The following is a 17275-nucleotide window of genomic DNA, read 5'->3' on the forward strand; positions in this document are numbered from 1 at the left end:
CTTCCTTTCCAGTGGCTCAAAAACCGCCTTCAAGAGGCTCGGAAGCCTCTCTAGAAGAGGCTCAGAAGCCTCTAATGAAGAGGCGCGGAAGTCTACTTCAAAGGGATTCTAAAGCTTAAAGGAGCTTCCCTTCTAAGGGCTCGGTATTATTCTTTCAAAAGGATTGGAAGCCTAATTTCGAGAGGGGGTACCTCAATTAATGCAAAAGTTCCAAGGGGTACCTCTCAAGAAAAAGGTTGAGAGCCGCTGCCGTAGTACATTATGTCTGTCGATGCCCTAAGTATCACGCTCCCAGGGATACCTACTGGATACCTGTTAGCATTAGAGAAGCACTGTCCGACGACGTTGCCAGAACCGCCGCCCTCATCTGCTTCCTACAAGATGAGAGAACTAATTTAACACAAAGGGCTTCACAGGTATCCCAAGATCGATCTCGGGAGTAATTCCCCACAACAGGAGGCTTCCAGGTATTCTTTGGTTTACTCCAAGGCTATAAGACCCCACCCCTCCAGTGGTCGAGAGCCCGGGAACCTTAACCCGGGTTCTAAGTGCCTCGCAACATCAACCATAGATTTAATCAAGGTAAGCTAGAGGGGCATTTACCCAATCCCATTTCTGTCGCTTCATCTACATAGCCACCAATTCCCTGGTCTTGTACAGCAGCAATGCAAGAAATCAAAATGCTGCTTTCAACAATTGCAGAGCTCTGAAGATGGTTCTGATTTTGTTTAATTCATTTTTCGACGTTCTGTATAATCTGGATTTAAGACCGGGTAAATTTTAATATTTTCGGAATTCAAGCCGTTTCAATTATTTTCGGACACCGACACCTGGACCTAACTTACTGCTACCAAAGTTTACCTTATTGTTTGCTATGTTATGTCTTAGTTTCCTTTCCGTCGATCATTTTTATTCACTAATCAGTTCTACTCAGATTTTAAAGTGTTAGTTTAAGTTTATTTAAATCAAAATTTGCCAATGGAAGGTTCCGCGGTTAGACCTGAGGGAGGCCATCCTGTCTCCTCCCCTGCCAAGTGCCTCTGGCTTTGGTGCTCTTGACGAGTGAAGAACTTAAAATTTAAAAATTTACACGAATAAAGGAAGAAAAAAAGCAAGAATCATCACTTCTCTGTGAGGGTTGCCAATCTGATTCTGTTTTTTTGCACTTGTATACAAGTTTGATAAATTTGCTATAATGGCTTGTTATAATTCGAAGCAGTATTGCCTTCATTTTATCATTGTTCGTTATCTATTGAGAGCGATTTCTGCAAACCCTACGAATTATAAATGTCATATATCAGAAAGGCCGTTTTCAATTTCTCAAAAAAAAACTCGACTGATCCATAATTAAGTACGGACCTCTACAATTAGCTTTTTTAAAAAAGACATTTATTCACTTTACGGGAGAATTACATTACATTCAAGGTCCTATCTGTTTTAAGTCTAAATTAGAACTGAGCTCTCTGAATAAAAATTGGTTAACTGTCCCTACTGTTCGATGGACTGAATAATTCCTGCGTAAGGCCTTTGGTGTCGTCGTCGTTGTTGCCAACTTGGTTCTGCTGCGTCGGGAGTCCAAGGTGCATTCGGTTCGCTGTGTTGCTAGGGTCGCTGTGGATGTCGGTCATTCACTTGCTGCGTCAGCAATACCAAGGCTATTTATTTGGTGCATCATGAATAGCGCATCGGGTGCTATAGTCGTTGATATCAATAATATCCAAACTTGATTTGATGCGTCAGGGATGGCGCATCCGGTATTGTTGTAGTCGATATCCAATAATGTCCATAACTCCATATTCAGCGGACTTTCAATTTTCTAGAAACAACCGTCCTTGGGAAACAGTTTTTCATCTGTGCAGTGGTATCCTCAGGTAAAGCAAATTTTCCTGCTTTGTAGTTACTGGTTACAGAAAAAAAGTAGATTACTTTGTATTTTTTGTGTTAGTATAAAGCACAGGTAAGCCTATCTGGTAATAGATTTCTTGTAATTAAAATATCTTCTTGAGAGATTTGTCGGATTGACAAACTTGGCCTTTCAGCATGGTTTCTTTGAAAAAATTATTTTTTTTTTCTCAACTATGAAAGGATCGTCGTTTTGTCTATCTTACGCATATATTGATGCACGAACCCGTATGCAAAGATGTTATCGATCATTTAGTAATCTGCGTTCGATCATTTAGTAGTTTGTCAATAGTTCATTCCAGAGGCCTAATTTCAAAATGTATTGTATGGTGGACTTTTCCTGCGAAGGTTTTTCTACAACTCTCTTTAACAGGTCGATGTTCGAATTCCACTATTAAAGGAGTTACGGTGCTAGTTGCTATACTTATACTAAATGACAACAAAATATGCAATCATTTAGTCTAAGTTACTGCTACTAGAGCTATAGCTCCGTTATTAGTGAAATTCAAACATCGACCTGGTTAAGAGAGTTGTAGAAAAACCTTCGCAGAAAAAGTCCACCATACAATATATTTTGAAATTAGGCCTCTGGAATGAGCTATTGACAAACTACTAAATGATCGAACGCAGATTACTAAATAATCGATAACATCCTTGCCCTATGTTCGTGAAAATATTCTGATCACTGACAAACGCTATTTTTCACTCTATTAAAATAGTCAATAATGCTGCTTCGCACAACTTCCTAATGAGCAAATTTTACTCTAACGATTTCGTTAAATACTTCACAATAAAAACAGCAACACGATCGAGTCAAGACGCACAATTTCCAACATGAAAATTAAATTTATCAGTCATAACCCGAGCAATATCTTTAAGCTCATGGAGTTCTTTGCAGTGCTCGTACAATCTGTTACATAGAAAATACGTCTATGGGTAGAGACAACTTACAATCACTTTTGCTTAAATTGAACCCAAAGTTGAACCCATGCACTTTGCACAAAACCCTGCGGTAAACACTGTCAAAAGAAATTACAGAAAATCCATCACATTAGATCAACAGCAAAGCCCACCCCTTTCGGGGTGGTCCCAACAACTCATCGCCGCAGCAATGCTCATCAACCAGGTACTCTCGGTGTCGAGCAAAAAAGCTGCAAACTTCACCAATCATTCGTTCGTTTGCCATTTCGCTTTCCTCCCCTTCAAACGTTGCGTCAATTCATGTGCTGCAATGTAACACAAAAAAAAGTACACTAAAAAGCCGCAAAACAGCTCAACTCCACCTTGTTTTTCATGAGCCTTTGGACCAACTGCTTCTGCACGTGAATCAGCATTGTGAGCGCGCGCGCGCTTCGCCTTTTGCTGTTTGATATGCATTAATTAACCTTCCCCTTCCAGCCGTGGTTTGGCGCATGTTGCTTCCACCTTCTCCATCGCCGTCGTCGTCCGTCTGGCTGTCATAAATATCACTCAAGTGGAAGAGAAGGTGGAACCCGAGTTGCGCGCATGATGGAAGACACAAGACCGTAACCACGAGGATCATGATCGTCATCATGTGGATGGCTCATCTGTGAGCATGACAAAGAAGGTACGAGGACGGAGTAGGGGAAGGCACTTTCAAGAAAGTACCTGCCTAACTGCAAGTTTAACGCAAAATGAACATGTTTGCGCTGTAATTACTGACCCGATCCGGCAAGCAGCAAGCAGTGTTTGTTTTTGCGATCAGGACAGCTCGTTTATGATGTGTGCGGTTTCTTGGCAGATAGAGTGAATGAGATGAGATGGACATCTTTTGTCCGGGAGGTCAGCAAAGTGTTTCATCATTATGATTCGGCTCGTACATAGATTTGATATGGTTATTTGAGGTGAAGGTTGACTGCGTACATTTGCTTACATAAAGTGGATACACCGCGGAATCAATCGATCACGCCCCTGCTGAACTGTTCAATACAAAGGAGAAAACGGTTTCTCAGTATGCGGCCGGTGGGAGCACACCGAGTTTTGTTTTTAAATCCCAACGAGGACGAGTTCTAGTTTCTTGAATCCTCAAAATATCATAAATCTCTTACCTAAAGTAATTTTCAATAAAAACTAATTCAGACACGTTCTAGGCTCCATAGACAAAAGTTTTCATTCGTTAGACTAAATACGAATACGCCAATAGCGATGAACATAGAATACAGCTAACGGAAAATTTCAAGTTCATAAGATTCCCAGAGATTGATTTCAAGGATCCTACCTTCACATTTTTCAGTCCTAGATAGATCTTTGGAAGCTACGTTGTATCCAATATACTGTAAATAAAGTGTTCAATAAACTAAAATTTAAATTCAACACATTCACGTTGCGTCCTCGATCTCATTTTCCAATATTGCGCAGCAATATGCCCCAGCCTCATACGCCTCGCAGATACATGTACCATTCCTAGTCCCTTGCCAATGTCCGCAATCCGGTGACAACGATCAGGATACACGATGCAAATGTACGACCACGGCGACAGCGACAACGCGATCTGGTTCCCATACTGCGAAAACCGAACCAGGGTTGACCAATTCTACACTCGCCATTCCCACCCGATCCACCCATTGAAATAGAAGGAGGAAATCGCTGTCGCGCGCGCGCGCGTACACCGCACATGTTCACATATTATTATCATATCTCATACACATTGAGGTTAGATACAACCGCGAGACCCATTCGCAAATAGACACCTATTTAAAGTTCACTAAATCTATTAGTACGTCACATAAATTATTCCTCGGTAAAGCGAAAGCGATTTGAGTCATGGGTTTTCACCTGCCGCCGCGCCGCCTGCCGACCGATCCCGGACAGACCGAGCGAGGTGGATATGCCTAAACTGGGAACACATGTTCCGCGCTCACCGAGTACAACCCAAACAAGAGCTGAACATAGTTCGTATTCCCAAGTAGGTATTCGCAGTTCGGCATTACGACATACGATCTATGGCCGGCGAGAGTAGATTTGCATACATGGACGGGCCATTGGTCGTCACATGAAAACACCTGACAATTATGACAACTGCTTGGTAGTTTATGACTTATTACCTCGAATTTATTGCCATATCGAGCAGCAAGTGCAAGCGGACGCTTCTCCCACAGCCTACAGTTGGTGGAGTGGTTGGTGAAAAATTTGTACAATTAAGCTTTACTGGTTCTCAGTTTGTCATGTTCGGCTTAGTGACAGCTTCATAATTTGCATTCGCTTGTTGTAATGAATGTGCATTTCAAATGGATGGGAAAAATGCGTAGAAGTTCGAATAGCTTGTTTATTCGGTGAAGTATCAAGAATTTTGCTAAGAAGTAACATGTTAGATGTAATATTAATAAGGAAATGATGAAATATTAAGATTTAACTAGCAAAGGATATGGATTTGACATGGATTCGATTTTATTTACATGGTAGAGATAGGCACATGGTAAAACAACGTAAGGCACCCACCACGAGTTGGTATCGGTAACGAAATCGAGGGGGTTGAAGAATTCGTGAACAAGGACTGACTGAATTCGGAGACGCATCGTGGCTGAAAACCGCACATACTTCGGACTCCGCAAGTTCGCCGCCGTTCCAAACTGACTATCTGTCTACTAATCTATATAAACACTCATTAGACCGTTACTCTTTTGCGGACACAAGACCTGGGCGATGTTCGTGAAGAACCAACACGCACTTGGAGTTTTCGACAGGAAAGCGCTGCGCACCATCTATGGTGTTGTGAAAAAACGGAAGACTGTGGTGGGCCGGGCACGTAGCCAGAATGTCAAAAAGTTAACCGGTAAAAAAGGTTCTTCTTGGATTTGGATTGGATTTGGATTGGATTTGGATTGGATTTGGATTGGATTTGGATTGGATTTTATTTGGATTGGATTTGGATTGGATTGGATTTGGATTGGATTTGGATTGGATATGGATTGGATTTGGATTGGATTTGGATTGGATTTGGATTGGATTTGGATTGGATTTGGATTGGATTTGGATTGGATTTGGATTGGATTTGGATTGGATTTGGATTGGATATGGATTGGTTTGGATTGGTTTGGATTGGTTTGATTGGTTTGGATTGGTTTGGATTGGTTTGGATTGGTTTGGATTGGTTTGGATTGATTTGGATTGGTTTGGATTGGTTTGGATTGGTTTGGATTGGTTTGGATTGGTTTGGATTGGTTTGGATTGGTTTGGATTGGTTTGGATTGGTTTGGATTGGTTTGGATTGGTTTGATTGGTTTGGATTGGTTTGGATTGGTTTGGATTGGTTTGGATTGGTTTGGATTGGTTTGGATTGATTTGGATTGGTTTGATTGATTTGGATTGATTTGATTGGTTTGGATTGGTTTGGATTGGTTTGGATTGGTTGGATTGGTTTGGATTGGATTTGATTGGTTTGGATTGGATTTGGATTGGTTTGATTGGATGTCGATTGGTTTTTGTTGGATTTGGATTGGTTTGGATCGGTTTGGATTGGATGTCGATTGGTTTTTGTTGGATTTGGATTGGTTTGGATTGGTTTGGATTGGATTTGGATTGGATTGGATTGGTTTGGATTGGTTTGGATTGGTTTGGTTGGTTTGGATTGGATTTGGATGGATTTGGATAGGTTTGGATTGGTTTGGATTGGTTTGGATTGGTTTGGATTGGTTTGGTTGGTTTGGTTGGTTTGGATTGGTTTGGATTGGACTTGGATTGGTTTGGATTGGTTTGGATTGGATGTGGTTTGGATTGGTTTGGATTGGTTTGGTTGGTTTGGATTGGTTTGGATTGGATTTGGATTGGTTTGGATTGATTTGGTTGGATTTGGATTGGTTTGGTTGGTTTGGATTGGATTTGGTTTGGATTGGATTTGATTGGTTTGGATTGGTTTGGTTGGATTGATTTGATTGGATTTGGTTGGTTTGGATTGGATTTGATTGGTTTGGATTGGTTTGGATTGGTTTGGATTGATTTGACTTTGATTGGTTTGATTGGATTTGGATTGGTTTGGATTGGATTTGGTTTGGATTCGGACTGATTTGGATTGGATTTGGATTGTATTTGGATTGGTTTGGATTGGTTGGATTGGTTTGGATTGGTTTGGATTGGTTTTGGATTGGTTTGGATTGGATTGGTTTGGATTGGTTTGGTTGGATTTGGTTGGATTGGTTGGATTGGTTTGGATTGGTTTGGATTGGTTTGGTTGGTTTGGATTGGTTTGGATTGGTTTTGGATTGGTTTGGATTGGTTTGATTGGTTTGGATTGGTTTGGATTGGTTTGGATTGGTTGGATTGGATTTGGATTGGTTTGATTGGTTTGGGATTGGTTTGGATTGGTTTGGATTGGTTTGGATTGGTTTGGATTGGTTTGGTTGGTTTGGATTGGATTTGGATTGATTGGATTGGATTTGGATTGATTGGATTGGATTTGGATTGGTTTGGATTGGATTGGTTGGATTGGATTGGTTTGGATTGGTTTGGATTGGTTGGATTGGTTTGGATTGGTTTGGATTGGTTTGGATTGGATTTGGATTGGTTGGTTGGTTGGATTGGTTTGGATTGGTTGGATTGGTTTGGATTGGTTTGGATTGGTTTGGTTGGTTTGGATTGGTTTGGATTGGTTTGGATTGGTTTGGTTGGTTTGATTGGTTTGGATTGGTTTGGTTGGTTTGGATTGGTTTGGTTGGTTTGGATTGGTTTGGATTGGATTGGATTGATTTGGATTGGTTTGGATTGGATTTGATTGGTTTGATTGGTTTGGATTGCGTTTGGTTGGATTTGGATTTGGATTGAATTCGGATTGGTTTGGATTGGTTTGGATTGGTTTGGTTTGGATTGGATTTGGATTGGATTTGGATTGGATTTGGATTGGTTTGGATTGGTTTGGATGGTTTGGATTGGTTTGGATTGGTTTGGATTGGTTTGGATTGGTTTGGTTGGAATCGGTTTGGATTGGATTTGGGTTGGTTTGGATTGGTTTGGATTGTTTTGGATTGGTTTGGATTGGTTTGGATTGGTTTGGATTGGTTTGGATTGGTTTGGATTGGTTTGGATTGGTTTGGATTGGTTTGGATTGGTTTGGATTGGTTTGGATTGGTTTGGATTGGTTGGATTGGTTTGGATTGGTTTGGTTGTTTTGGATTGGTTGGATTGGTTTGGATTGGTTTGGATTGGTTTGGATTGGTTTGGATTGGTTTGGATTGGTTTGGATTGGATTGGGATTGGTTTGGATTGGTTGGTTTGGATTGGATTTGGATTTGATTTGGATTGGTTGGATTGGTTTGGATTGGGTTTGGATTGGTTTGGATTGGTTTGGATTGGTTTGGATTAAATTTGGATTGGTTTAGATTGGTTTGAATTGGATTTGGATTGGTTCAATTGGTTTGGAATTGGGTTGGAATTGGTTTGGATTTGGATTGGATTGGATTTGGATTGGATTTGGATTGGATTTGGATTGGATTTGGATTGGATTGGATTTGGATTGGATTTGGATTGGATTTGGATTGGATTTGGATTGGATTTGGATTGGACTTTATTAACTTGGCGTTAATAATGGATTTGGAATGAATTTATTTTGGAGTAGGAATGAGAGTGTAATTTATTCACAACCGAATGTGTAGTTCTTAGCGTTTGAATGACCCACAATTTTGTAAGTGGAAGTTTGTCTCTGACTGATAAAAACTAGTTGAAACATTTTGCGAAATTTTTCATGACAATCTGAAGAGCTCTGCTTCAATTCGTGATTAGGGCATCATTGTTTCGATTGATAAAATGTTAAAAGAAATTTTTTTGGATATTTAAAAAAACTGTTAACTGAGTAAAACTTAACTGAACCTGTTGTTCCTTGGGACAATGTTCATTCGAGGTAGTTTACTTTATAGATAAAACCAAACAACAAAAACAAACATTCAACATCAAATCAGCAACACTTTAAACCCTCCGGGGACATCCCCAAGAAACAAAAACGGACAAATAATCAATTAAACGCGTTATGCGCGCTCTTTATTTATTTGCTCATTAACGACGTGACATGAATGAAAAATCCGCCGCACGTCGCGTTACCAAGTTGTCACCACGAGGTGATCGGGGATTCAGTAGCGAGAAAAGCATCTGTCTGGTATGGTCCCCCAGACTCGGTGGAATGACTGCCACCGCACCGGGACCAGTATCCACTCTACCGCGCTATTCGTGCGAAAAGCTTGTTAGGTGGTTTGTTGTTTATGACCGTTGACGTTCCACTACTGCTGCATGCTGATAAGATCAGTTGGATAGATAATTGCATAAATAAAGTTAGTCGGATGATAGTAACTAACCCTAGGAAGCTGTCGGGTTTCTCTTGATTGGCTAGAGGCGAACCCGTGGCTTCTGGGAAGCAAGGTGGTCACCAGTGGACAGAAATAACCTATGACTGTGATATGAACACTTTGGTGATCAATAATAGAGAATGGTGTTTCTTAATTCTTTGAAACCGAGATGACTATTCCATACAACTCTGATATGTTCATCGAATTACCCATTGTGGGTGGTTGATTCCTCCGAATGAGTAATGTGATCCGTTGACGTGCAGATAATCAGCAGCACACAGGAGTGCGAGGTATCATCTTGCATTCAACTTCGTGGAGGTATAATTTGTTGAAAAAAGGCAAGAATCACGTTGCCAATCGAGTTCTACTACAATGTTCGCTACTTACCATTGAGTGGCCAAGGTACTCGGCAGCATTATCGGAGATGTAGAGTAGTTTCCCATTCTGCGTGAGCATCATCAAGAAACCGGACATGGCCTGAAAAGAAACCAAACAAAACCGTAAGTGCGGGCTCTGAGATGACAGCATCAGACAGAAAACCGGACCGCTCATTCGGATTGGGACGCGATAACCAGAAGCCGAAAAATCAAAATTAACAACCACTTAAAAAGGTCCGTCCCATAAGTCGGGCGCAGTCATGCGAGAGCCCAGACACCTTAAGCCAGATCAATCACAAAAACAAACGGGTATCGGAAAATCGGTAATCGCCTTCGTCGTCACCGAGTGGCGACCTTCCGACATGACAAATTGAACTTGTGGAGCCAGTCAGTGTCGGTTCGATCGTATTCGTGGAGATGAAAGTGAATGATTTTCACACGAGCTGTCACTCTTCTCGAGGGGGATCAAATTCGGTTATGATACGATGGTAGCAAAATGAGATCCCCTTTTAAAGTTGATGAATCAATACGATCGGTATTTGTTTTACAATGCCAGAAAAATGCCCACCAGTTCCCACAGTTGCCAGCGTGCAGTCGTCGTAGAATGCTGGAATGGAATTATCCTCTCACCGTGTTCCACGCGAAATGAAGCAATCGAATTTCGATCGGAACAATAATTTCAAGCCTTACCGAGGAAGCGTACCCGGTCGGAATCAAACCACGGCAATCATCACATTCGCGCGGAGACGATAATCGATTATTGTTTATTTTGTCTTGTAGGTTTTTATTGTGAGTGAACTTCACTATCGCATCGTTCCTCTCATAAGCCTTGCAACGACACACAGTGGGTTAAGGAAGTTGTCTAAAACGAATCAACAGGACGCAATAAGATTTTTGCTGTATGAAAGTTCCCCCAAATTTAAGCGATTTTATCGACTATATATTCCATCTGGCTATTAACCACCCTACATGGACATTAATTACAATGTTTGAAAACTCCTATCTAGAGAGTAGGAGGTTGATGGTTCCAAGCCCCCCACCCCCTAGATTCTTTAATAATATCAATTTGTCAATTTCGAAATCATGTCCTGTTCATATGCACAGACCAGATATTTAACTAAAAATACTGTTCGTACGGCCGGTTTGGCGAATAACTTGCAATTAATTTATAGTATTCAAGAGGTGCATATTGTACCACCTTTCCCTTGATTTTTATTTATATCTACAATTGCAACAACGAGAAGCCCATTATATCGAGCGAAGCGTCTTCCATTTCCCTTGTTTGCTATCGTCTTCCGTAATCAATCCGCGAGAAAGAGACTTACCACCCGCACCTTGTGGTGAACAGTACGGAATGGATTTTTATTTGGACATACCCCCCGATACAACTGCAGAAATATGATGCAAATAATAATATACGGCCGTTTCTGCTTCTGATGCTGCAGCTGGGAATCATATCCATCACCGGAGATGATTTATGTCATTTTGAAGAAGTTTCTCATAAATGCAGTTACGGTACCGATGGTGGCACACTTTAGAACTGATTGTATTATTTTTTATTGTTTAAAATTACTTGAGATGGAAATGATTAGGCATTTCTATTTCTTATTTCAACTAGTATTATCCTTATCATTTTGAGGGAATAATATAAAATTATAAGACCATACTTTCTTTATTATTGGCACTGCCAACCATCCCATCATTAAATGATTTTTGCCTTTCGCGTATACTAAGTATACGTAAAGGCTATAGGATCACTCCAAAACCGAACTATTGATAGAATGCTCGGAGACCCATAGTGTTACATACCAATCGACTCAGCTCGCCGAATTGAGGTTATGTCTGTATGTGTGTATGTATGTATGTATGTATGTGTGTGTGTCTGTGTACAAAAAAATGTGAGACACACTTTTTGTACTTAGCCTTATCCGATTTGCTTGCAACAGGTTGCATTCAACGCGCAACCCTTCCTAGTTTTTCGCTATTGAAAATTGGCCCAATTGGCCATTGGTTTCCGGAGTTATTAAAAAACATTGTTTTTTCCCCATTTTTCTCAAAGGCCCCCCTTGGAAAAAAAATATACAATAATACAATTCAAGCATGTAGCTGTAAAAATGAACCGGTCATATTAACTTGGTCATTAATCTTAACCCTTTAAGGTAAAGGTAGGTTCCCAGTCAACACAAGATCGTATATGATGTCACATAAGATGCTAAAGTGGAGGCCATATCGGTACATACCCATACAAAATGTACGTATATCGCTGGGCTGGGTACCAAAACAAAGCTTTGGAAGTATTGGTACAATGAACTTGCAGTCAACCTATGTCTACGTTTTATAATTCGGACTTGGTGGCCTCACAACTGGATCTCGAATGCTGAACTCCATCGCATCGCCATCAAAAACCGATTTCAAAAGAAAATCGAGAGCGTAAATGGAGGTGGGTCGTCCACACATTACGAAAGAACGGAAACAAAATCTGCAAGCATGCGCTGGACTGGATTCTAGCAGAATATCGCAGCAGACCCAAGGGCTCGTGATGACGTAGCCTCAACTAGAAAATAAAGGAAGTCGAAAAGAATCTGACCTGGGCTCAGGTCAAGGCTAAAGCGAGAGCCAGGATGGAGATTTTTTTGCGATGGCCCTATGTCCCTTAAAGATGCTCAGGATACATTTTCTGCGCTGTTGTAGTCCCGGTTTCGTGAATATTCTCCCACAATCTGTTGGCGTCACCAGATCCGTTGGCATCTCCTGGATTCTTATGCAGCTTCTGGTGATACTGTTCGGCAACCCTACAGCCTCTTCATCTATTTTCTCTAGTTTGAGCATCTTTTCAAAAATTCTCGAACATTTTACCATCTCATTGAACTATCTTAGTGGTAATGTGATAAATACGATCTAACCGGGAGCGGGCTATTTGGTATAAAGTCATTTGGCATAACGCCATTTGGCATAACGCCATTTGGCATAAGGTCATTTATGTAATCCCTTCTTATGAAGTAGGCGTGTGGCCGGATTATGGCAATGGAGGTTATGATACCTTCTTCAAAATTAGGCGAGTGGCCGTATTATGGCAATGAAGGATGTGATCCCTTCTTTAAAAGTAGATGCTTGCCCGGATTATGCAATGGAGGATATGATCTCTTCTTAAAAAGACGGCGCTTGCATGGATTGTGGCAATTGCGGATGTGATCCCTTCTTTAAAAGTAGGCCCTTGCCCGGATTATGACTATGGTGGATGTGATTCCTTCTTTAAAAGAAGGAGCCTGCCCGGATTGAGACAATGGTGGATGTGATCCCTTCTTTAAAAGTAGGTGCATGCTCGGATTAAGGCCATGGTGGATGCGATCCAACGCTTGCATAGATTATGGAAATGGAGGATGTGATCCCTTTTTTAAAAGTAGGCGCTTGCCCAGATTATGAAAATGGTGGATGTGATTCCTTCTTTAAAAGAAGTCGCATGCCCGGATTGAGGCAATGGTGGATGTGATCCTTTCTTTGAAAATAGGCGCTTGCACGGATTATGGCAATGGAGGGTTTGATTCGTTCTTTGAAAGTAGGCGCTTGCCCGGATTGAAGCAATGGTAGATGTAATCCCTTCTTTAAAAGTAGGTGTGTGGCCCAAATTGTGGCAATGGTAGATGTGATCCCTTCTTTGAAAGTAGGTCCTGCCCGGATTGCGGCAAATGGTGGATGTGACTCCTTCTTTATAAGTAGGCGCTTACCGGGAATAAATCAATGGTTGATGTGATCTCTTCCCCGAGTAACACAATTCAGATTGATTTGGTGGCAGTTACTCATATGTGACTTGATTGGTTTTAGTAACTCGTCTACGACAAGTGTATTGCTTGAGTTTTTAAAGTTAGGCGCTTTAAGGAAATGGTGGGTTTGATCCGGTCTTAAGGCGCATGCCCGGATTGAAGCAATGGTGGATGTAATCTCTTCTTTAAAAGTAGGCATGTGGCCGGAATAAATTAATGATGGATGTGATCCCTCCCTCAGAAGCAATTCTACCGTTTTGTTATTTCATTCTTCTAGAAAATGTCTACCATCAGTCTAAATTTGTCCGAAAACAGCCTCGACCTACTTAATCTACGCTAAACATTACATGAAATATCCCTTTCGCTTTCACAGTTCAAAACTATGCCAAATGTCCGTTATGCCAAATGACCCACTCTTTTCATGGAGTTCTAAATTCTGCCAAATGTCCGTTATACCAAATGACCATTATGCCAAATGGACTTTATGCCAAATGACCTTATGCCAAATGACCTTATGCCAAATGGCGTTATGCCAAATGACTTTATGCCAAATGACCCAGACCCGATCTAACCACCTAAGGCCAGTGGCGTAGCCAGGGGGGTGGTTTTGGGCATAAACCCCCCCCCAGAGACAAAATTTTCAGAAGAAATTTTTTTTTCGAAAAAAAAATGTTCGGAAAACCCCCCCCAGACCAATTTTCTGGCTACGCCACTGCCTAAGGCAATTGCGGATCAGTCACACTCATCCATATTCTTTTTTCTCAAGCATGTGCTTTCTGCTGTAGCCCATAGTATCGAAGTATGTTAGTTTACTAGCCGATGATTGCTACAACGACTCAAATTTATATCAAATGGCTTTGCGTCTAAGTGTAGTAGCGCTCGACTTTGTCCCGCACACTGAAAGGACAATATGTGACGGGTCGCCATCAGGTTCCCACCGATAGGCAGTGGAAATGTTAGCATATTCCATAAATATTCTATCTATCTCAAATAAGAAAAAATGCAACGACGGGAGTCCTCCAAGGTTTTCGATGAGAATCGAAAAGTGATTCCAACGGGAATGTTCCAGAGATTCCGACGGGAATCTTCCAAGCATATCGAAGGGAACCTCCTGAGATTCTAGAGGCAATACACCAGGGGTTCCAACACATAATCCGACGGATTTGTTTCAGGGTTTCCTATAAGAATCTTCTAGAGATTTCGAATTGAATCCTCCAGGAATTCCGACGAGAATATTCTAGGAATTCCGACGGAAATGTTCCAGGAGTTCCAACGTAAATGTTCAGGGATTCCGTAGACAATGTTCCAGGGATGTAAAAGCAAATCGTCGAATGATTCCGAAGCAATCTGTCGAGGGACTCCGTATAAATCCTCCAGAGATAACGTAAAGAATTCTCCAGCGATTCCAAAGGGAATCATTCAGGTATGTTTAGCAAATCGTTGAAGAATTACGAAGCAAAGCTTCGAGGGATTCCAAAGCAAATCATCGAAGGATTTCGAAGCAAACCATTCAGGGATTCCGAGGCAAAACTTCGAGAGACTCCGAAATAAAGAGGCAAGGGATTCTGAAACAAATCGTCGAAGTATCCTGAAACAAATCGTCAAGTAATTCCGAAGCGAATCTCCGAACGATTTCGAAACAAATCTTTGAACGACTCTGGAGGAATTACGATGCAAATTAACGAGAGATTCTGAAGCGAATCCTCCATGGATTATGAAGGGTATCCCCCACAGACTCCCAAGGGTATTCCTTAACAATACCGAAAAGGTCTAGTGTAAATTCTTCTGGATTCCGGTTAGAATACTTCGATGATTCTGAAAGGAATTCTTTAGAGATTCCAATGAGAATTCTTCTCGGATGTTGATGGGATCTGTGGAGATTATCATGCTTCTAGACAAGCGGAAGTCTGCTGGAAAACTGTTACTCCACTCCGTGATGGTTGACCACTTGTCTTTAGTTTGATTAATAATTTGGTGGCTCTCAGTTGTTGTTCATATCAAGCGTACTTTGATGTTTTCAAATCAATTAGATAGGGGAAGTGCACCGGTTTTGGCCAACTTAGTGCCTACATATTTTTCCAAAATAATCGATCAGTTTAAAGCAGCGTTGAACCGTGAGGGATATATCTTTTGATAAAACTAATAAAACCCTCGCGAATTGCTTAATTTTTGGAATTATTCGCAAAATTGGCCAAATTAGGAACATGGCCAAAACAGGTACAGTTCCCCTATTGCCTTTTCATAATTAACAATAAGTGCAATTTCACTGCCACATAGAAATATTTCTCAGAAATAAAAAAAAGTTTATTTGTCTTCCACTCATTCCATTATGATAGGCTGAAGATAACTCTTTTGTCTTAAAACTTTTTCAGTAGTTCATTATGCCATATGTTGAACATTTATATCACTGCTAACTAACTTTTCAAAGCCTAACGGGCTAATTTTATTCTGGGAAGAGCTAAGCCCCTCTCCCCCTTTTGGAAATTTGGTCATTTGACAAGTGTTGCTCGGCTGAATTAATCATTTTGCCAAAAAAAGTCGTTTAGCTGAATAGTAAGGTGATTCAAAAACGCCCTTTTATTTGGTTCTATCTGATACCCTGATGCTCTGGACAAAATTTCAGCCAAATCGGTCAACGTTTGGGCGGTGCCAAACTCGTTGAAAGTTTATATGGGAAAATGTATGCAGAAACATCTAAAAACAGTGATTTGCAGCTGGATGACACCATTTACGATTAAGATCTATGATACTCATTCAGTAAATAATAAATTCTTCAAGAACTAAATGAGTATCATAATTCTCCATCGTTAATTGTTCAATCTACCTGCAAATCACTAGGGGGATTCACTTAACGGCGTAGGTTGCTGTGTATCTGTTTATGGAAATGTTTCATATGCGATTTGAAATGTGTCCCTTGTGATTGAGTGTGAAACATTTCTATAATCAGATACGCAGCAAGCTACGCTGTTAAGTGTATACCCCTACTGTTTTTCAAAGTTTCTGCCCTTATTTTTCCATAGAAACTTCTAACGAGCTTAGCACCGCCCAAACGTTTACCGATTTGGCTGAATTATTGTAAATATTGCATCAGGGCATCAAATAGAACCGAATGAGAGGCAGCCCATCAAAAAATGACAAAAGTTTTTCCCATACTAATTTGAGCCACTCTACTGAATAGGTTATTTGGCAGAAAATGCCGTTTGGCTGAAATGTTTGTTTTGCAGAAAGGGCATTTTCGGGCCTTCAGGACTCTTTCTGCCAAACGACCATTTCGGCCAAATGACATTTTCATCCAAATAAACTGTTGGGGCAAACAACTTTTTCAGTGCCTTTTGAGCCTTTCGGCTGTTTGTTGCTCTCCACCAAACGTTATTTTCGGTCAAACCACGTTCACCTAATACCATTTCGGACTAACGTTTAATTCGGCCTAATGTAATTTGGCTAGGTGACTTTTCGTCTAACCTGTTATTCTTGATTTTCGGCTATACGACAGGTAGGGCCATTTGGCCAATAGACACATGGCTAACAGGTGTTTGGCCGAATATGTCAAACCGTTAGGCCAAAACCCATCCGGTCGACAATTTTATTTAGCTGAAATGGGGATTTGGCCGCAAAAGCCGTTTGGTCAAAAAGTTGTTCATAATTCATGGAGGATTCGCATCAGAGTCTCTCAAAAATGTTATTTGAAAAAATGAGTCGACATTTTTTACCATATTACTCGTTCAGTAATAAACATTTGGCAGTTGGACCAAATGACATTTTTGACCTGACATTTTTGACCTGTTTGGCCTGTTCTGTCAAACAACCATTTGGGCCGAACGACATTTTCGGCCTTATGACCTATTCGGCCAAACGACGTGTTAGGGAAAAGTCCTTTTTCGTCCAAATTACCAATTCGGGCTTATGTCGCTTTGGCCAAATGCATTTTTTGGCCAAACTGCCTTCC

The 17275-nt window shown here is 40.9% G+C and overlaps 1 protein-coding gene across 1 annotated transcript in view; it reads right to left on the reverse strand.

Moving 5' to 3' along the window:
• The window catches only part of LOC134226107 (uncharacterized), a 206215-nt gene that overhangs the window by 54392 nt on the left and 134548 nt on the right, over positions 1–17275 (reverse strand). Inside the window, exon 5 of the mRNA XM_062706661.1 lies at positions 9579–9668. Within this exon, the coding sequence (XP_062562645.1) occupies positions 9579–9668 (90 nt within the window). The remainder of the gene's footprint in view (positions 1–9578; positions 9669–17275) is intronic.

Source organism: Armigeres subalbatus, chromosome 3 (genome assembly GCF_024139115.2).
Source record: "Armigeres subalbatus isolate Guangzhou_Male chromosome 3, GZ_Asu_2, whole genome shotgun sequence".
Taxonomy (NCBI): domain Eukaryota; kingdom Metazoa; phylum Arthropoda; class Insecta; order Diptera; family Culicidae; genus Armigeres; species Armigeres subalbatus.